The sequence below is a fragment of the Ixodes scapularis genome, unplaced genomic scaffold (assembly GCF_016920785.2).
Source record: "Ixodes scapularis isolate PalLabHiFi unplaced genomic scaffold, ASM1692078v2 PGA_scaffold1__304_contigs__length_218370807, whole genome shotgun sequence".
Classification (NCBI taxonomy): Eukaryota; Metazoa; Arthropoda; class Arachnida; order Ixodida; family Ixodidae; genus Ixodes; species Ixodes scapularis.
The window spans coordinates 97,449,188-97,471,336 of NW_024609846.1; the positions used below are offsets into that span (position 1 = coordinate 97,449,188).

A 22,149-nucleotide genomic window follows, 5' to 3' on the forward strand; every position below is an offset into this window, starting at 1 on the left:
GGCTCGCAATCTTGCGCTGTTGGTGCGCATAAGTCCGTATAGTTGCGAGCGATGTATCGATGTAGCAATGGAAGCTCCGCGCACCACCGAGAAACCCACGCTTGGGCGATAAAATTAAAAATTTGTTGACGCCATTTTCTAACGATAATGATCCCAGAGAGGCACACAAGGGGGACAAAGGGCAAATACAAGCCTACAAACACAACTAACTGATTGATGTGCGACTGAAAAAAAAGTGAAAGCCGTTTACAACTCCCTGTAACGCCGAATTAGATCGCAGCTCTTGAGGAGGAGTAGGGAAGGGTACTGAGGGGGGGTCACGTGACCTTGCGGTGCGTCACGTGACCTCGTGGGGGGTCACGTGACCTCGGGGTTTCACGTGACCCCCCCCCCCCTCCCCTAGGTCACCGAAGGTACCCGAGGTCCTCCCGAGGTCCTCGGGGGAGGGGGGGGGGTGGGGGGGGGGGGGGCCGGGAGGAGGCGGTCGCGGTTAGGCCGACGCCGACAGTGACGGCGACGCGGACGGTGACGGCGACGCCGACGCCGCTCAAGCCGGATACGGGTGCCTAAGAGCTGCGCTCTAAAAAATCTGTTTCTTCCTGGTATTGAACCAGGAACCTCTTCGTTTTCAGTGGCACCTACTTGTAGCGATTCGGAAAACATTGGGAAGTCTGGGACATGGTACTTCATGATATAATGATTGCATGTGAAGGAGAGAAAATTCTTATGTCCCTATAGTATGTACCGTTACGGCGCGTTCATACTCTCCAACCTAAGAATTGCCAAAAGAACACCGCAAGCTGTCCTACACTTTTTTTTTTCTCGATAGATGTGTTTTGAGCGTCAGATTAAACAACCAAATAATTTGAAAATTTTTGTACCGCCTTTCCAGCCCGCCACAAGCTTCACTATCTTCCAGCTGGAAACAGAGTGTCGGCGGTAAGAAAAAACTCACGTTTCTCCAATCTATATCATTTGTCTCGGTACTATGACACAAAGACAAAGGGTAAAACGAGAGAACAACTATACCGTACAATGACGCACGACAGTGGGAACAAAAGAACGCGAGGAGAAACTTCCAGGATGGAAGAAGGTCGTTCGCAGCTGTAGCGGCTGGTGCCGCAAATAGTCGGGCTCCGAGGCCTGGCCCTCGGTTCCAAGTTTCGGCGTGTACATGCCGTGCCCGGTCGATTAATGGGATCGATGTAATCGATGCAGGCAATTAAGGCGGAATGGGGCCATGACGGGGTCATGTTCTCCTACGGAACAACGCATTGTCAATAGACGGGACCGCGGGAAGGGACTTACCTATAGGCAGACGCAAAAATAACTACCACCCCACCCCCTTTAAACAAAATGAAAAACAAATCCGAATATGTGGGGCAATTTGAAGAGCGAGAGTGGTCTATGAAATTCGAAATAATGAAACTTTTCTGATTGCTTTCTTGTGGCCAGGCGGGCACAACTTCATTTAATTCGTGTTTTTTTTTTTTCTACAAATTTTTGATTGGAGTGAAACTTATTTCGATTATTTTTGTGAAACTTTTATGGGTGTTGTATCCTTGGTACTTTAATTCCAGCAGTGGCCGCGCGTGATGCATTGCCCAACCCGGTCTTCACCTTACAGTCTGGGCACAGCCGATGTTACGAGCATATAAGACCAATCGAACAGTGTCAAAAGCGCAAGTAACTGATCTTTCCCTGTACGCGATTGGTTCAGCGACCATAAAACACGTACAAAAAAATCCTGACGATCACCATGTTGGCGAGCTTTTGACGCTGTACTTTTGGTCCGACCAGCTCGATAGTGTCGGCTGCGAAACGCAGAATAGAACGCTGTCTCGTACCCTACTACCTACGACGCGAACGTTCGCCTGTTCCAACCGAGCATTCCAATTCAAATAGTCGTGCGCAACAAGAGGGAGGAACATATTAGGGGCGACACGACCTCACTCTAAAACATGTCTGTAAGCCTTCTTTCACGCACAACACGCGGAGAGCCAATCACCGCAACTTACGGAGACAGCTTAGCGTATGACGATGCCGAGACATATGTTTAGACCAAAAAACGCAGTTTGAGTTGTGACATTAGGCAATGCGGGCGTGACGTTTTGCATTGCTTAAAGTCACAACTCAGACTGCGTTTTTTTGGTCTAAACATATATTTCGGCATCGTCATTCGCTAAGCTGCCTCTGTAAGTTGCGGTGATTGGCTCTCCGAGTGGTGTGCGTGAAAGTAGACGCACAGACTTTTTTAGGGTGTAGACAGAACCCCCGTGTAGCGCCGAAGTTTGTATACGTCACGGAAAGACACGAGTGCGGGGCGCAGATTGCACGCGAGTCCCGCGCCAGCGATCGGCTGAGACTCGTGCACTCAACGATTGGACACGATGCCTAGCCGAAAGCTGACGCAACACTCGTGTCCAATCTGCACCCTTCGCTGACCTTTCGTGTGTTCCCGTTTCGTTAATTCCGACCGGGGCCGAGGCCACCAAGCGACGGAGCCAATCGACCAGTGCCGAAATTGTCCTTACGTCTCTCGTGGTCTCGGTGCGTCTGCTATCATCGGCTAAAACAATTGCTCACAATGAAGTCTGAGCAATCCTGGATTTTTTTTTTTCTTTTTCTTCGCGTGTTTGGCTTAGCAGGTGAATGCAAACGCGCAAAGAGGACGAGCAGCGTCGCGTTGCACTTCACGGTGGGACTTCGTTTGAAGCGGAGTAGATTAACGCATGGCTGTACTTAAGAGCTGCTGCGAAGGCTCGTCGTAGGTCAGTCACGAAAATTTGAACTCACCTAGATACATAGCATACAGCCGACTGGCACGGAATGCCTCGTGTGTTTGCAGTGTTGGCGGCAACGGTACAAGCACCGGCGTTACCGGAACGCGTTACTTTTTTCGGTAACGTAATAACGTACCGGTTGCATTTTCAAAGCAATAAATTGTAACGCACTGGGTAACAGGCTGTTGTGTATCCAGGAATTTGTGTCGGGGGGGGGGGGGGGGGGGGGGGGCTGAAGGCTGATAAGTTTATCACCTGCCTACGCTACTTGTAGCGGTTAACGTAGTTATGTTACTCGTTATATCTTCTTTCCAAGACCTAAAACGAGTACACTTAAATTTGTTTCGTGTTTCTATACTTCGCTTCCCTTTGCATTCAGACACGATCGACGCTACGAGCTGATGGGACCAGTCAGACAGCGTGAAAAGGGCACCATCGTGTTGCGTATCATGTTTCTGTACGTGTTCTACAATCGCTGAACCAATCATAAACAGAAAAGAAAAACGTCAAGTGAGTTGCGCTTTTGACACAGCTTGATTGGTCCCATTAGCTCGTCGTAAGGGTCTCCACTTACACTGAAACGAACTGTATGAGCCAAGCCATTCATTACTGCACCCATTCCCCATACCTTCGCAGGTTTGCTTGTCTTTTTTCCCTGCAAAGCGTCCCACTTAGGCGAAAACCCTAAAGGCTCGTTCACACACTTGCAACTGAGTACGACCGAGAGAGACAAGACCGGTTTTTAAGCCACTTACGGCGTCTTAGGACCAGCTCCGCTGCAGCGCACCCGGTCCTAACGCGTCGTAAGAGGCTTAAAGACCGGTCTTGTCTCTCTCGATCCTACACGGTTGCAAGTGTGTGAATTGCGCTGAACGCTCACGCCCTTTGCCCCGGCGTCAAAAAACACTGTCACCAAAAATAACAACGCTGTTACCGGCAATTTATAACTAAAAAGTAACCCAAAAGTAACCTGCCTTTCTTCTTACCGGTGACGGTAACGCCTTCCTTTTATTTTGAGGTAACGTAGATCGGTAAAGCGTTCCTTTATTTTCCAAGTAACGAGTAACGTATTTCGTTTTTTTTCAGTAACGCCTACTACAGTGCGTGTTTGTGACGGTATCCCGAAGAGATTACCTCAAAATCCCAGACAAGCACAACAGTCGGAAAACTTTCACACTGATAATAATAATAAATGTTTTTATTTCCATCGATTGTGAAGGTGGGACCCGTGGAAAAAAGCTCCGATATGCAGCTTCACTGGTCCACGGGCCCCTACAATGACCGGCAGCAACGGAACGAAAATAAAATAAAAAAAAAATACACACAAAAAGTAACATTTGAAAGATACATAACTACGCACTTGCCTGTTTTTTGAAGCAAATAGACAAACACAAAAAGCAACAATTAAAATTTACAAAAAATTTTCACTCTGGCGTATTAATGGAGCAAAATAAAACAAAATAGAAATCAGGTACAAATCAGGAGCAAAAATAAAAACGCAATTCTTTAGAAGTTTTAGAGTCAAAATCTACGTCATCAATATAAAAATAATTTAGCAAGTGTAGTAGGGCAAATTTAAGCATTTGGAGACCATAGTTCGCTGAGTGACCATCTTCCACTTCTCCGCGCCGCAAGTGGGGTATGCTGGTGAATTTTCCTGTAAACCGCTTTTTTAAAAAACGTGAGCCCCTTATTTTTTTCTCTCCTGAAACTAGCACATAGTCTATAATCGTATAACTTGTAAATAGTAATTATCTTAAATTTTTTTAATATTTCAGAAGTGTGAGCATCATAAGGGAATCACATATGCATCTTAATATTCCTTTTTTTGTAACAAAAACAGTTTTTCCATATTGGTTAGTGTAGATGAACCCCATACTAGATGGCGGTATGTTAAGTGAGAGTAAAATAGAGAGTTGTAAACTAACAATTTAATATTCGTGGGCAACAACGGACGGTTGCGATTTAGGATCCCAATTACTCGGCATAATTTTGGAATAAGATAATCTATATGACAATCCCAGGACATGTTTTCCTTAAAAAATACGGCAAGAGTTTTGAAGGAACTATTTCTATTGGGCAAGAATTTAAACTCAGTGATCTAGATAAAACCACAGACCTGTTTTGGGACAAAACATTATTGCTTTTGTTTCATTAATGTTTACCTTTATAGAGTTACAATCGCTCCAGGATTTTATCTTTGATAAAGTGTGGTTGGCCATATCTATTAAGTCATCACCTGTTTCGGAAGAAAAAGTATGCTAGTATCATCCGCGTAGTTAACAAATTTTGCTTCCCTGATAACGTTAACAATGTCGTTTACGTATAAGTTAAAAGGGGTCCTAAAGTACTTTCTTGCGGAACACCTGAGGTGATGGATTTTACCGTGGATGAGTAACTGTTCATGCATACAAGTTGTTTACGATATTGCAAGTAGGACTGTAAAAGCAACAGTGCCTGTCCACGGATACCAAACATTTCAAGTTCTTTTTTTTTTTTTATATAAGACATCATGACTTAGGCAGCCAAATGATTTCCTGGAATTTAAATATAACCCTAGGACTATTTTTTTTTGTTTTCAAACTTTTTCAAAATGAATTCTTTTTGAGTAAGTAACCCTGTTTCAGTAGAACAGTCCTTCCTGAAACCAAATTGAGAAGAGGTAATAAGGTTATATTTCTTTGAAAAGTTTACTAAACAATGATAGATTAATTTCTCTAAAGCTTTAGAAAACCGGGCAATCTAGAAATGGGCTTATAATTGTCTAGGTCATTTTTATCGCCGTTTTTTATATAAAACAGACACCTTTGCTATCTGCATTCGTGTAGGAAATACACTCGTTTGAAAAGAAAGATGAAATATATACGTTAACACGGGATCAATTATATCGATGACGTATTTAATCGGACGAACTTGCATTTCATCGACATCACAAGTTGCACTATTTTATCAATATCATCTGTTGGGCTAGTTGGTTACACATGATCACTATATTAGCTGCATTATCACATTACTAACTTCTGTGCTTTTAATTGGCTAAAAGAATAGAATTGCAGTTCCTTTGCTGAATATATTCGCAGGAGTCGGAACCACCGACAGTGCTACCTAGATTTACAAGATGACCATTAAACACATTTACTAAGCCTTTACCGGTTACGTAAACACCTTTGTACAGTGACGTTTCAATGGTGTTTGACACAGGAGCACCCTTAACCAAAGTACCTAGATGCTTCTGCATAACATCGGTGCGACCACTTGATGCAGAAAAAAGGGAAAAGTAGTAACGTTTTTTTTTTTTGTTCTTTTTTTTGCATTTTTTTAGTTCTTTATTTAGGTTGTTTCGATAAGTCTTGAAAATTTGAAGAGCGTCTCTGGATCGCCGTTTTTAAGAAATGGTATATATAGAGCATCTTTTCTGCGAATCCTTTTTGAACATGGCGTAGGTTATCCACGGCTTTCGAATCTTTCTGGATGGTCTTATGGATTTCGACAGAAAGTGACGTCTATACAATTGAAGAACCAGTTCTAGAAATGTGTTATAAGCATCGTCGGCAGTACTTTGCTAGAGCACGGCTTCCCAATTTATAGCTGCTACGTCCCGTCTAAAGGCGCCGAGGCTGTTGATTTCTACATTTTGAGTAAATATGGATTGGTTTTTTAATGTCTTCCTACGTAGATTATATTGCACCTGTAAAAATATTGGAAGATGGTCACTCAGGTCACAGCTAATTAGTCCACTTTTTACTATATCTAGGTGATAATTTGTTATAAATAAGCCCAAAATAGTTGTTGAGGGCAAAGTAATTCTGGTGGGATTAATGATTGTATTAATACACCTTGCACGCCAACAAGGCTCTTCATTTCCTTTTTCGTTACACAATCAGAAAACATATTTATATTTAAGTCACCACCACAAATGACGTTATAATGACCCTCGTTTATAAAACTCAAAAGTGATATAAAAAATTCAAAAAAATGCCGAAATGCTACCATCTGGTGCGCGGTAAACAACAGCAAAAATGTTCTGGTTTTTTCGCACACGATACTTTCACATCCTTCGTGATAAAGGAGTAGTCGCTTAGAAGATCACAGTTTATGTCTTCCTTTATTAGGAGAGCTAATCCTCCCCCGCGTTTTAAAGTACCATTTAAAACGTAAGTCTCATACGATGGTAAACAAAAGATATCAAAATTATCGGTGTACCAAGTCTCGGTGAACACAATAACATCAAAAAGACCACTAAACTGATTGAAAAGAAATTCAAGGTTAGTTCTCTTATTTACTGCTGATAGTATATTTTATTATGTCTGCACAAACACACGACGCATTGTTAGTGAATCAGTTTTGTGCAATGCATCGAGGTTAAGTACAAATTTTAAACGCGTAATCATTTAGCAAAGCAACCCCCCCCCCCCCCCCCCCCCCCCCCCCTCCTTCCTTTTCCGGGAAATTTTCGACTGTAACATTACACGATTTGAGCTCCTCTTCTCCTCTTTTCATTACTCGCATGCGCGGGTTACGGGTTGCTCCGCGTGGTTTCCACTTGGTTCCGCATGTCTTTCATCGGACGAGGGCTGACGTGATACGCAGTTTGTCCCGGTGGATAAGCCCGTGTCGCAGTTGGCTCCCATTTTACGATAGAAGTGAGACGCTCGCCAGAAGTGCTCCGATCTTCTTCCCACTGCCTCTCAAGTAAGAGGAGTCGAATGAGGAGAAAACGGTGGCGCACGCAGGCTGAGCGTGTTCGTCGTATCAATGAGACGCCAGAAAAAAGAAAAGGCCCTTTGGCCTTCGAACAAGGCATGGCATATGCCGTCGCAATGACTACGCTACATGTCTAGCAGATAAAAAGGTCAACAAAAAGAAAAAGCACCTATATCGAAGAAAGCGTTGCGGATCTTCGATATTTTGTTATCCGCTATAGGGTTCGTCTCAATTTAATCAGCGGAGTGAGGCCTTCATTGAAGAAGAGCAATATACGGAAGAGCAATGGCATCGCATTTCCAAATTGTCTGCAACAAAGCATCGCAAAAACACAGCCTCGATTTTTTTTTTATCTGCGTTATTTTGAAGCTGTTGTGTCTTCCTATATTATAGCATATCCCATTAAGTCGGTGTTACCGTTATTACGTCAATTCTATGTCATCGGCTGTATTTTTTTAATAAATGGAAGTAAATAAATATAAATAGAACGAAGTACAAACCTGAATAATAAAAATTAGCGAACCGCGAAAAGTCTTTTCGGTGAATGCTGCAACGTTTCTCACGATAAAGAACACACAAGGAAACTTTGGCCTGACGCTCGGGAAATCAAAGAATACGCTGAGCAACAACACTGCAAATGAAATCGACCCCGCACAAAGTATTCAGAAGAAAGGAGAAAAGGGAAACACACCGAAATAAAAATACATAGCCAAGGAGGGAAAATTGGGGTTCGAAGAAAGGCCCTGGGGCTGCTCGAATGGGCATATCGACATAGCCCCAGGGTTTGCCGGAAATGAAGGTCGTCTCGCTTGCACAAGTGAACCGGCACGTCGTCTGATAGGGCAGCGAGGCTATAGTTCGCACACAGTCGCTACGACATGCAGGTAATCACGACTCTGGGAATACCAGACACGTTCGGTCTCTGTTCAGAAGGAACCACCGTGGTAGCGAGGTTATGGCGGAAGCTGTCGTTTCCTTTGCCTCGTATATTTTTGTGTACACCCCGACGCGTTTCGGACGACTGAAAGTGTCCGAGTGTCCACTTCACACTAACCGTGCATAGAAAGCACCAGATTGCATGCCATACCTAGACACAAACACGGAGTTATTAATAAAATGACGTATAGAGCGTTATTGTGACAAACACTGAACGCGAACGAAGCACTGTTTTTCTTTTTTATCTCATCTTCATTTCAGTGATTGTGTAAAACTCTGCGCTCTAAACAAAAAAAAAAAAAAAAAAAAAAAAACTCGTGAGTCTACTTTCCCGCTCAACACTTTGAGAGCCAATCACTCCAAATTACGGAGGCAGCTCAGCGAATGACGATGCCGAAACATGTTTAGACCAAAAAACGCGGTCTGAGTTGTGACATTAAGCAATGCAAGCGTGACGTTTTGCATTGGCTGGCTGCAGTCCGGCGGAATGAGAACTGCAGTGTGTAACGCTGTCGCCTTGCTCTTTTAGGTAAGGTTCCGACATTTTTTCCTTACTGTAGGTTCTTTAACATTCCGCTGGACTGCCCTGTATGTAACATGTCGTCGGAAAGCGATTGCCTAGCTTGCCTTAAAGCCGTGTCACCTGACTGTCTTCATTTAAAATGTGCGGAATGTTGAAACAAGTATCACGTCGGCAAGTGTTCCGGCGTTGGGAAAAAAGCATTGAAAGATATGTCACCGGTAGATCTGAACTCTTGGAGTTGTAACACTTGTAAACTCCACCGTCAAAGGCAGTCGGTTGGGTCGAACGATGACGTATCTGGGCCAAGTAAAGAAGCGACTGATAGTTCGTATGGACTTGGTCTCGACATTTTGACGGCAAAAATTTCTGAAATGAACTCAACTCTGGTGACAGTGCTGAATAGGATAGAAAAAATTGAGAAAACCTTAGAAGCGCATGGACCGAAGTATGACAGCATTATCACAAAACTAAATGAAAATGAGAAAAAGGTTGAGGGAGTGGAAACAACCGTCAACCAGCTATCGGCGCAGTATCGGGAGATACTTGCAAACTCCCAAAGTCAGGCAAAACTCATCGAGGAGCTAAACAAGAAAACGAACCATCTGGAGGCACTAATTCTTGAAAGGGACAACCAAATCCTGAGCCTCAAGACTGCTATTGACAACGCAGAACAGTACTCAAGGCGTAAAAACATTGAGATACATGGGGTCAGAGGAAGTGAAAACGAAAACTTGGTAGAGGTTGTGACTGACCTAGCCAGGAAACTTGACCTCCCACCTCCAACAAGTCAAACCATCGAAACGGCACATAGACTCAGGGCCAGAGAGGGGAGAATCGCTCCCATTTTAGTCAGATTCACCCAGAGAAGCACCAGGGACATGTGGATCAAGCAACGTTTTTCCTTGAAAGAGGAAGGGATATATGTAAATGAAAACTTGACAAAGACACTGAAAAACCTCTTCTGGAGCACAAAGACCAAGGCCAGGGAAAAGAACTACAAATTTGTTTGGGCGCGCAACGGAAAGATATTCGTTAAAAAAAAAGAAACCAGTCCTGTCATACGAATCGAGAACGAAAATGACCATAACAAGATAAGATAAATGGCAGGGACGTATCAGTCTTTTCAAGAGTGGGACGCGTTCGTACAGTCCGCTCTTCAGAATAAAAACGGTGTTATTGGTCTAAACTTGTTGCATGTTAATATTCGGAGCTTGAGAAAGCACTGGGATGAATTAAACATTTATCTTGCAGATAGATTGACTGAGCTTAGCGTGATACTTCTTACTGAAGTAAATGTTGATGAAGAAACTTGTGAGATGTTCACTTTAGAGGGCTTTCATCGATATCAAGCTTGTAGACAAGGCCGTAAAGGAGGAGGTATCGTAATGTTCATAAATGATAACTATTTAACCAATCAGCTTAATATAATCATTACACAGGCAGAGTTGTTAGTGGTTGAAGTAAGTAATCCGACGGTTTCATTTACAGTTTGTGCTGTTTATCGGCCTCCTGATTTAAATGTGGGATCATTCATTATTGAGTTCTCGGATATGCTAAGTAATTTAAATGTGTGTAAAGCTTTATTATTAGCCGGGGACTTTAATATAGACGTGAGAAATGCTTCAAAAAGTGGCGTCAATGACTATCTTGACATGTTAGCAGGCTTTGGTATTGAAAACTTGATTGCGGACTACACCAGAGAGGAGCATCTTGGAAACAAAATAACAAAAAGTTGCATTGATCATGTATTGGTCAGACTAGACTGCATGTCCATAGTGGCTGGTGTAGTTCGTAAAAAGCTTTCTGATCACTATTTTACTGTCTGTGTCGCAATGCTGGATAACATAGCTGCAGAAAATAAAAATGATAAAAAAGAAATAACAATATTGGACAACAAGAATGTAGATAAATTGATTTCAGAATTCGACTGGAACTCTTTAGAGCATCTTCCTCACACTCGCATATATGAAACTATGGTTGGAGTGTTCTCTAATATATACAAAAAGTCCCAGAAAACTATCAGACTGAAACAGAGAAGTGTGGGTAAAGTATGGATCAACAGTGACATACTAGAGCTGTGTCGACTCAAGGACAAACTATGGACTAGGTGTAAACAAAATCCGGGAAATCAGTCCTTAAAAGATGAATTCCGTTCAGTAAGGAACAAGCTGACAGCTAAACTCAGATTTGCAAAACGCAGTTACTATAAAGAAAAATTTAATAATACTAAAGGTAACGCTAAAACAGCGTGGAACCTAGTAAATGAGCTAACAGGAAAAGAAAAAAAAAAGCATTGATGATACAATCGCAAGAAACTTCGGTGAATCAGCTGATTGGGTATCGTTATGTGAAACATTCAGTAATAAATTTGCAACCGATGTTGAGGAACTTAAAGCTAAAATGAACTTCCAGCAGCAAACCGGGATATCAAATCTAGCACACAACCTGGAGTCGGCATATCTGCCTTTGATTACTGAAGCACTTTTGCGTTGTATCATAAACACTATGTCGATAAAAAAGTCTGCAGGAATTGACCAGATTCGTTTAAGAGATATTGTACATAATTTTGATAAGCTAAAGGATGTGTTACTATCTGTTCTAAATGGCATATTCGAGACGGGGGTTATTCCAGCTGGGCTTAAAAGTGCGATTGTAAGGCCGTTATTTAAAAGAGGAAATAAAAAAAGATGTAGGAAATTACAGACCCCTATCGATTATGCCAGTAATCTCCCACATAATGGAGAAGCACATTGCGAACACAATAAACTCTTTCTGTCATAAATTTGATTTAATTAATAAAGAGCAGTACGGTTTTAGGAAAGGGAAAAGCACAACATCGCTTCTTGAGTATTTCACTGATGTTGTGAACGAAACTCTGGATGAAAATAACATTGGTTTATCATTGTTTTTAGATCTGTCAAAGGCATTTGACACAATTGACCATTCAAAAATGCTTCAGAAGCTCTTTGCTTTGGGCTTGAGAGGACCTTTTTTTCAGTTCTTTAAGAGCTATTTTTCTAACAGAACGCAGAGAGTTAAGATAAAGAATTATTTGAGCAAAACTTTAATGGTAAATTATGGAATACCGCAAGGATCATCATTAGCTCCCTTGTTGTTTAATATTTTTGTTAATGACCTGGGCACACTCAATTTGCAATCGAAATTATTTATGTATGCGGATGATACGGCCTTATTTCTCCCACATGAAAATTACGAAGTTGCAGTAACAATATTTCAAAATGATATAAACGTATTAATGAACTGGTTTAATGGAAATAGGATATTTGCCGAAACATATGTCTAAACATATGTTTCGGCATCGTCATTCTCTGAGCGGCCTCCGTAAGTTGCGGTGATTGGCTTTCCGAGAGTTGTGCGAGAAAGTGGACACACGGGCTTTTTTTTAGAGTGTGTAGAATCCGAAATTACGCACGCTTGCTTACACTCAGTAACGATAGGGGTTATTCACTGGCGGTCATAGCTGTGTGCGCGAATGCTGAGCGCGTGCTGATGGCGAGCTTCCACAGTTCTTTTGCAACGTGCATTCCGCACCATCAAAAGTGCCGGTCTTAGCAGCCTATTGATGTGAGCTCGTTCTAAGCATGCGCTCTAAACAGCACCCACAAATATGGCGTCTAGGGAATACTCCCTATAATTATGTACAGTATACTAGAAAATGAGAAAGGTAGAACGTAATCTCTAAATGCACTTTGATTGAGCGAATGTTCTTACATGCGTATACTGTATTTCAAAAGTATGCCATGTGCTCAGCGCTTTTGAAAGTATCGTACACACCGTGGGAGAGCTGTGGAGACTATCTTTCGGCCAGTAATAAGATGAAGCACTAGACCACTCCATAAATATATGCCACCCCCGCCGTTCCCTTAACACACTACGTCAATACGATGCAAGGCACGTAAAAAAGTACCTATGAATATATATTCTTAAAAAAAACGTGTTTTGCCTTAACTTTTCGAAATTCCACACAAAACAAAGTACGGATAGTCATTGATTTGTTCGTATTATGTTATGAGTGTGTGTGTGTGTGTGTTTGTGTGTGTGTTTGTGTGCTCGCGCGTACGTGTGTGTCTATGTTCGTGCGTTCAGAGCTTACAATGATAACAGAATATTGACCACGACACTTTCTGAATACCGAGAACGCCGAAGTCCTGCAGAGCGTTTATTTTCACTACTCGAAAGTTCCCAGCGCCGCTCCGTACAATATAAGATCGCCTGCTGGAATTTTGCGAGAGCTTAGAGCTGCTGCAGCAGCCATGTCTAACGTGACCGCCAAATCAGCGCGTCCCTTGTGCAGGGTGCACACAGTGAATCTTACGCTCTAAAACGTGCCGGAAAGATTGGTACCTGCACAGGGAAGGCCCAAACTTTCACCAAAATGTACATTGAAGTGATGAATTTTATCTTGTGAAATATCCAAGGCTTACTTTTCAATCTATAAAAAGGTGAGACCAACGAACTTGTCAAACTTAATGGCGTATGTGTACGCAGACGCCCGAGTTAACGATGAGTGTTACTTGTGGCGCCATCTTCCGAAAGGCGCCGCGAGCCAACGAGAAAGGATGTCGTCTGCTCACGGCGCCTTTCGGGATATCGCGCCACAAGTTACATTCATCGCCAACTCGATCGTCTGCGAGCACATCCGCCGTTGACTTTGACAAGTTTGTTGGTCTCACTTTTTGCAGAAAAAGAACTACGCCTTGAAATTTCACAAGATAAAATTCACCACTTAAATGAACACTTAGGTGAACATTCGAGCCTCCTGTGTGCAGGTTCCGATTTTCCGGAACCTGTACGCAATGTATAAGGGGAGAGCATATTTGGCGGCCACGTGAGACTGAATGGTGCAGCACATCTAACCTTTGAGAACGTTTCTGAAAGCGATCTCATATTGTGCAGAACGGCCATCGGAACTGTGGGGCAGTGCCAAAATACGTTCGTTAGGGCTTGGACGCTCTCTGTATTCAGAAAGCGTCGCGGTCCATTTTCTTGTATCATTGAAAGCTAAGAACGCAAACATAACAAAACCATTAAACAAACAAACCATGCTTGCTTACAACTGGGGGAAGCGTTGAAGTATATTCATGCATCTACGCCAGACTGTATCAATAGGAAGTTCAAAGCAGGGTTGGGCAGAAATACTCAAAAATGTATTTGAAAATACAAATACTGGGATACAGTAAAATAGTAGCTAAAATACTGATACTGCAATACATCTGAAAAAGTGTATCGCGATACGTATCGGAAATACATCTTAAAAAGAGTCAAAAAGTATTTGGAAATACAAATACAGGGATACATTTTAGGGAGGGCGGAAATACAAATACAGAAATACTGATACTGCAATACATTTTTCACATTTGTTTGAGACGCCAACTAAGATGAAGCTTGAAGCGCAAGTTTTTGATCCCCAAATTACTTTCCCGTAGGCTTGGCACCTTGCCTTGAAGGTAGTGAATTCGGACGACGAGGAGTCTTCAATGGGCTCGAAAAAACGTCCATCAAGGACTGACCGCGATCCCTTAGCTGACATCCTGTCTGTCTGACGAGGGATGCGAAAAGTCATTGACCTCTAAATAAATTTTATGTCATTCTAAATCACATCAAAGTGTCACCACGCCCTGTCCAATTGTGCAACTGCCAACGTTTATCACATGACGTCACGGTGGGATGAACTGGTATTTTTTATCTGTACGTGTGGCCTTGAACATGAAACTTTACCACGCTGCTGTATGAAAGGACAATACGTACTTTCGTTGTAGGTTACCTGGTTGAAGATCGTGCAGGCCGTGTCATTTGGAATTTTCCAAAATAGTAGACCACCTGAAGCATTCTGAAACACCTGTCTTATCTTCTGTTACGGTTGAAAAAACGATACCGTGCATCCCTGTTGTGAGAGTCCTTCCTGCCGACCCTCCACCACCAGCGCATGAATTGCAGTCCTCAAGTTTCGTCTTGCATACTCCGAACAGAAACCTCATGGATGGCGACCTGATATTACCGGCACAGGTGCGAGCTCTCCGAGAAACGGCGCGCTCGAGACGAGTCGCAGGTGTACAAAGTCTGGGTCAGCACAGCGAGGCCACGTCTGAGCTCCTTCCTGGGTTCGGATCACCAGAGCAGCGGGTCACGTTCACGTCGGCTGATGACGTACCCTTGAGCCGTGCAATATTACGGGCGCAGCCGCAGACGCATTCGAATATGTGTTGAACTTCACTGGGTAAGTCATCCTACTATTTCAAGCCAACTACCGTCAGGCTCGTGCTGCAACGGACTGTGACTCAGCTTTTCCGGCTGGGTGTACTGTGTACGCTAAGGCAAGAGAGACGGTTAGCAGCGAGCTTTGGATACCAGCAAACAATGACTCAAGAAACCCCTACCTAAAAACCTGCGGCACAAGATGCTCTGACTCCACTCCTGGCACGCCACCTGGTTCGAGTCGCCGTACTACGCAACACTTCTCAGAAGAGAGAAGAGGACGCATAGAAAAATAGTTTGGAGAAACGGAAGAAACCTTGGTCAGCATGGTAACAATGCCCAAGCATCTCCCTGACCCTGGTGCCCTCAGAAGTGAAAAAAAGCATTCTGATTTTTTTTTTTTTTCCGGGGGGGGGGGGGGGGGGGGGGGGGGAGTATTTCTCAAAAAATGTAACGAAATACATTTCACCCTGATTGTATCGCGATACAAAGGAAGATTCAAAATGTATTTCGATACAGAAATACAGATACTGGCGGAGAAAATGTATCGCGATACAGAAATACAGATACAAAATGTATTTCTGAAATACTATCGCGATACATTTGTATCGCGATACTGCCCAACTCTGGTTCAAAGCAGCATATTTTTATTTCTATTTATAGAGCTCGTCACAAGAATGCAGCGTTTGTTGGACCAGCAATATATCAGCAATGCCTGTTATTCCGAAGCTCTTGTCTGTTGCAACGGAGTCGACAGAGGTATTAAAAATAAGCAGTGCTGTAGGCGTAACCGAAAGAAAGTAACGAAATACGTTACTCGTCACGTGCGAAAAAAATCCGAGGATAATGTATATATATATATATATGTATAACAGGGCAATAAAGAACGTTGTAACAACAACAAGCATTACTTATGAGTTGTGAATGCGAAAGCATGAATGTCGTTCTTCCGCGGTGTACTGGCGTGGACGGCCACGTTTGGCTACCTCTGAGGTTACGGCCGCCGACCACATAGATAGCTCAAGCGCCGTTATGTTCCTTGACGTCGAAAAGAGCAGAGGCAACCGCAGCCCCCCCCCCCCCTCCCCCCCTTGCCCTTCCGGCGACGACTGACAGAAGAACGACGGCCGGAGCGCCAGGAAGAGGGCTTCTGGTGGCGTTTCTTGGAACTATGACGCGTCCCAGCCAATGGCTATCTAGGAACCGTTTCGCTGGGAATTTTTTGCACACTTTGCGCGGTTACTACAGCGGTTACAGACGCCGCCGGTTCCGCTCCATGGGACGGTTAATGCTTTCGCATTAATAAAGAAACGCTTTACCGACCTGCGTTACCTCAAGATAAAAGGAAGGCGTTAGCATCATCGTTACCGATAAAAAGTAGCCCAAGTTACATTTGCGTTACTTCTTTTTTTATAAATTGACGGTAACAGCGATTTTTGGTGACCGCGTTCTTTTCCACAGGGACAAAGGGCGGGGGTGTTGGATTGTTTTCTAAAGTGAGACGTTTTTTTGCGCGAGGAAAGGACAGGCAAGAGTTTGGAGGTATTTGAAATAAGTGGTCATAATTAATGACTTGGCGTGTATACTTCGTTTCGACTGAAGTCCAGAAGCAGCCAACGCAACGAGCTAACGAGGGACCAATCAAGCAAGGTCAAAGGCGAGAGTCGATCGGTTTTTACTGCATATGATTGGTTCAGCGTTGATAGAACACGAACGTAAACGCACCGAACACCAAGATGGTGCGCTTTTGACGTTGTTTGATTGGTCCCATCAGCTCGTAGCGTCGGCTGCCTCTGAACTTAATGTAAAAAGATGTGTAGAAAGAAGAAAAAAATGTGAGTGTACCTTTTTAGGGCTTGGGAATAAAACGTAGCGAGTAATGTAACTACGTTACCCGTTAAAAAAATAAGTAAATAACGTTAGTACGTTACCTGTTAGTGTTTTGAAAATGTAAGTTACTATGTTACAAAAAAAAGGTAGCCCGTTACTGGTAACGTCGTTACTTGTAACGCTGTACCGCCAACACTGGAAACAAGCGACACATAAGAAGAAGAAAAAAATGAAAAAGCAAAAGAAGGTGGTTTACAAAATACGAATATATTTTGTTGATGCTCCTTTGTTTGCTGGATTCCTGTGAATCGTATAGTGAGACATGCAAATATTCTCCGCCACGTCGGTTCGCTATTTCTCTAGCACATGCTCCCAAAATATCCAGAAAAAAAACAAAAAAACACCGTTTAGTTTGTTAAATATTTATTGGTCCAATTTTTCCCATCAAAACCGTCAAAATCATTTTTTGCGCAGGTTTAACTGTACATCCCGCAATAAACCCAAAAGTCGCAAATTCAGAATTCCACAAGGCTTTTAACCCGAGGTATCCAATGTTTCCTCCGTCTAAAACGCCTGAAAAAGGAAATCCCAAAGCAAGAGCTCGAAATGGTGGACTTCCGCTGCTCTCACGCCCTGCCTTTCCCAGAGGCCTAATATATACTATCACTTTTTTGCAGGCGATCCTAAAGTGTCTCTCACGTGGGAGGAGAGTACTTTTCTTAAAAGCCCGAGCTCCGTTGGGCCTAAAAGCATTTCTTTCGGTGGGGGACCGCTCCGACTTTAAAGCTCGAAAGATCGCTCGGCCTATCTCTAGTCTCGAGCATATGCCAACGTCTTCCTTTGTTCTCCTGCGCTTCTCGCTCCACGCTCCACGGGGTTGCGCCGGTTTCGTCGCTATATATTTCAAACGCCTCTCCAGGGAACACCTTTAACCGCCCAGACTTTTCCTTTCGGTACGAGGCAGGATTATATTTATTTTTTCAACTCTTATTATAGCTATAGTCTCTGTTATGGCTTTGGTTTGCTACTCGCGATCGTCAAGCAGCAACGGGTAAAGCCGCGCTTGCAATACCGATGACGTTGTTTTTTTATTTAGTTTTCTATTTTAAAATTTGGTGATGGAGGTTAATGAAGTTAGGGAAAAAATACAGTTGTGGAAAGTCCTGGGCTGATGAAAGCGTGGTTATAGCCAAGGGATATTGCTGCAAGACTGCGTGGTCACAGTGAGCTAAAGAAAATAATGAGTTCTTATATGCTACGTTTCGCAAGTTTTACGCAGCGCAGTCAAAGGTGGGGAAAGCCATAGCCTAGTTCTGCGAAATTCCTCAATTTCGTAATCGCTCAAAAAAAAAAAAAAGTTAAACATTCCGTTGCGTTCGTGACTCCCAATGAACTTTCCCTACCACTTTAGGTGACTAATAAGGCTAGACGTCAGACAAACATGTAATCGCAGATTTCTTGCCAAAGCAACTCTTTCTCAAGACAACTCTGTTAATCAAATCAGACTCCGTTGGGCCCAATCCACGTCAAGCTGCCCCTTGCCGCTTCTTGTCTAGGTGCTCCGTTAACTTCAGGGTCATAAATAAAATGAATGATTAATTCCTTGATTGGTTGAGTAGGGCACAAAGATAGGTGGTCTGTAGAGACTCCAAAACTTATCCCCTGCTGCCTTGCAAGCCATGAGCGCACGTAACCCTCCGACTATATGTTTTTGTACCGTATTATTCAGCAAATATCAAAGGCCACTGAGAAGGGTAACTTCCCGCTTCAGTGGGTTCTCGAACACAGTGGCACTTATGAAAACGTAACTGCTGATAAGCTCGCTTGTCTAGGGCATGATAGTGAGGAGATACAGGAACATTGAACACAAATTATCTTAGAGACCTTGTGTGCAAATAAAACAAAGAAACAAACAAACAAAATTTACAGTTTCCTCGGATGCACGATGCATGCCTCATCGTCGCAGACTATTTCTGGGAGCTTATGCTATGATGCCTGGTTTTACGAACGTATCCTCCTATCGTTTCTTCTCTACGTCTTAGGTTCTCCTCTTAACTTCTAAAAGATATAGAACTGCCTGAATCAAGACATATATTGCATCATAAATTCTGTTTAAATGTCACCTATGTTATACGTAAAGTCTCCGAGTACATATCGGGTACTGTTTACAGTGTGCAGCTGATGTTTAGGGATTCAAGATGTGGGAGGTCGTATGCTCAAGTGCTGGGGTCTCAAACACGTGGCCCGCGAGACGCATGCGCCGTGGTACTCGCTGGGACGCAGTCCGCAGACAACCGGCTGCGAGATTCCGTTCGCATGCCTTGAGCGCTAGGAAGGACATGCGCTATGATGATCCTATTTTGTCAATTTATTTTCCCTAGAGACGTAACTCTGCTCTTATAATGTATTTAAATAGCTTGTAATATTCTGTTTCTATTTGCCTTGCGTCTTGTTTTAACTTTTGCTTCTCAGATTTTTGTTACGGAAGTAACCTGTAAAACAATTCCACTACTAGGCTGCAAGCGCGAGCACTTCGCACAAGGACGCACTTCGGCTGCACAAATTCTCGCTCAGCTGAGCAACTGTCAAAGTTAAGCTTGGAGGTTGTGATTTTCGCCTTCAGGAGATATCACAATTATAGGGGTAATATTTTCTGAGAGGCCGAAAATCTTAAGGTTAGTAGCAGCAGTGTGAGAAAATTCCTTTAGTTTATAAACTAAAAGTATTTTCTCAGACTGCTGCTATAAAGCTTCTTAGGAAAGCAGGAAATGTCATATGAAGAGAGTTTCTTCTCTTTTGAGACATGTTGACCTCGACTAATTCCTGGGTGAATTGATCAACAGAAACGACAGTGTGTTATCTCTCGTAGGAGTGGTTCCATTTTAATGATCGCGTCAGGCAAGGGCCCGGAATAGCCATATAAACAAATCCAAGCTGTAGATGTCAAAATCAAAACTGCAAATGTACAAAAAAAAAATCATTTTTTGTGTGTTACAAAACTTTGTTGTTTTTTAGCTTTTTGTAGGTTGACCTTCGACCTTTCGAGGGGTGGGCTATCTGGCCCCTACACTCAAATAAGCTTGAGACCTCTGCTCAAGTGTGAATCTTTTTTTAGGGAACGTCGACGGCAAGAGCAGCGGCTACGAATGGTGGGCCAGGATGAACCGTCGACTTTTAGCGCTCTCAAAAGTGCTTGGACGAACCATGAGCGCCAAGTCCTTTGAGGAGAAAACCCTGCACACCATTAGCAAATTTCTTGTCAAATTGAGAAAAAAAAACACAAAAAACTACGCTCCTTATATAAAGTTATTGAAATGGTCATACAGACCGGGGGAGTATGTTGATGGCATTTGAAGAAATAAGCATCTGGGAATGTTTTATATACAAGTTTTGTATGTAAAAATTGCTAAACTGCAGCAGGCACTGATAAAAAAAAATAAGCAAATTAGACGTGAATGCTTATACAGGATGATGTTGGTCTACCTTCGAAAAGAGTCCACACTTTTTCACGTCGTAGAGGAGAAATTCAGCTAGCGCAGTACGACAGCTAATCTGGGGTATGTAACGTGCATCACGCGGTAGTGGTTAGACGGCCGCACGAAAGTACGATGATCCTTCAGATGGAAAGGGATTGAGAGCTTGACGTCTTATTTCACATTCCCTGTAGTCAACATCGCCTAGATCAAGGCAGCCTCCTCCACCCCTACATAACGACACCTGGCAATTGGGCCCAAACTCGACGCCTGGCGTCCTTCCACGCACTGATTGGACCCGATACCCAGCCGAATGCTGACTCAGCCCTTGTGTCCAATCTGCGTCTGCACTCCATCTCATTGTGATGACGTTGAAATGCCTGCGTACGGGCTTGGATCAGTCTGGGTGGTGTTGCCTGAGCTGCAGTGCGCTAGCGTACTCGGCCAATCGAACCCTTTTTACATATTTGTTAGCGGCCACCGACTCCCCTCCGCGCGGAGCACTAGGAAGTGAGGCCCAATATTTTCATCAGTTTCTGTATGTTACGGGAAAGAAAACATAAAAACAAAAAGGAAAGTCCCAATCTCGCGTGCAAGCCTCAAAATGATAGATGTTCAGAATCCTCCTAGATTTTCCAGACGACCGACTATACTTTTGAATATGTTTTCTCGGTTAACAACGTGGCTTTCGACGGCTGTATTGCACTTTTACCTTTTTTGAACACACGCTCGTAGTCTTCGCGATTGCATTTGCACATCTTGGTATGTTTCTGTCACTGGTCGGGCAACAGGAAAATGAAAATTTTGTGTCGCCCACGTCCCTAAGTTGGTTATCCGCTGAAAAATTCTGAGGAAGGAAGAAAACTTCCTTCTAGCAGAAATATAAAGTAAAAAACAAAGAAAATACAACAAAAAGTTCCCTGTTTGTCTTTTTTTTCTACTGGGAAGGATGGCGTTACGCCTGGGACTGTATATTTGCGTTGATTTATATTTGTTTGTAAACATATTCGCTCTTCGCAAAAACTACATCTCGGCCTCGGCTTGTTCAGCCTGACAAGGTGAGTATTCGCAGATGCGAGAGCTTTTTCTTTCGATCTTGAGGAACCCCGGAGAAGAACAGGGAAATGAAAGATGTCTTTGCACCACTATGAAGTGATGCTTTTAAAGGAAATGCCCCTGGACGTCTTCTTCCAAGGGTCTGAGTGCGCACGCCACTCACTCGCATAGGCACAGCTTGCATGCATTTGCATCTTCCGCGCGTCAGAGCTATACGTACATTAGTATGCCTTTGTATGGTGTAAAAATGACTGCGTCTGCGTTGTTATAAGGAATCAGTCTTTTCCGAAAACAAAATAACAATGCTGGAAAACTGTTCGACTTCCAAAATGAACCAAGCAATTTTCTATACACTGGCGAGCTCAGTTCCGCTGCTGCAGCACAATGGATCGACGTCAAACTATTAAAAAAAAATGTTATATAAAAATTAAACAATTACAACAAGGTACATAATAGTCATATTGAATCGCAAGAATGCTAATTCTAACCACACTTCAAAAATTTGTTCATGCGAGACTTGGCAGGTGGATCAGTATTAGCGTCGCCGGAATGCTCGGCGCTAGTAAATGATTGTGCATGCACAACAATTTACAAGCGGTGAGCATTGCATCTCCAAAATGCCGTTATC

At 43.1% G+C, this 22,149-nt stretch overlaps 1 protein-coding gene across 1 annotated transcript in view; it reads right to left on the reverse strand.

Moving 5' to 3' along the window:
* The window catches only part of LOC8040957 (beta,beta-carotene 9',10'-oxygenase), a 115,359-nt gene extending 94,136 nt beyond the window's left edge, over positions 1 to 21,223 (reverse strand). Inside the window, exon 1 of the mRNA XM_040501238.2 lies at positions 21,178 to 21,223. Within this exon, the coding sequence (XP_040357172.1) occupies positions 21,178 to 21,223 (46 nt within the window). The remainder of the gene's footprint in view (positions 1 to 21,177) is intronic.
* Positions 21,224 to 22,149: the final 926 nt, after the last annotated feature.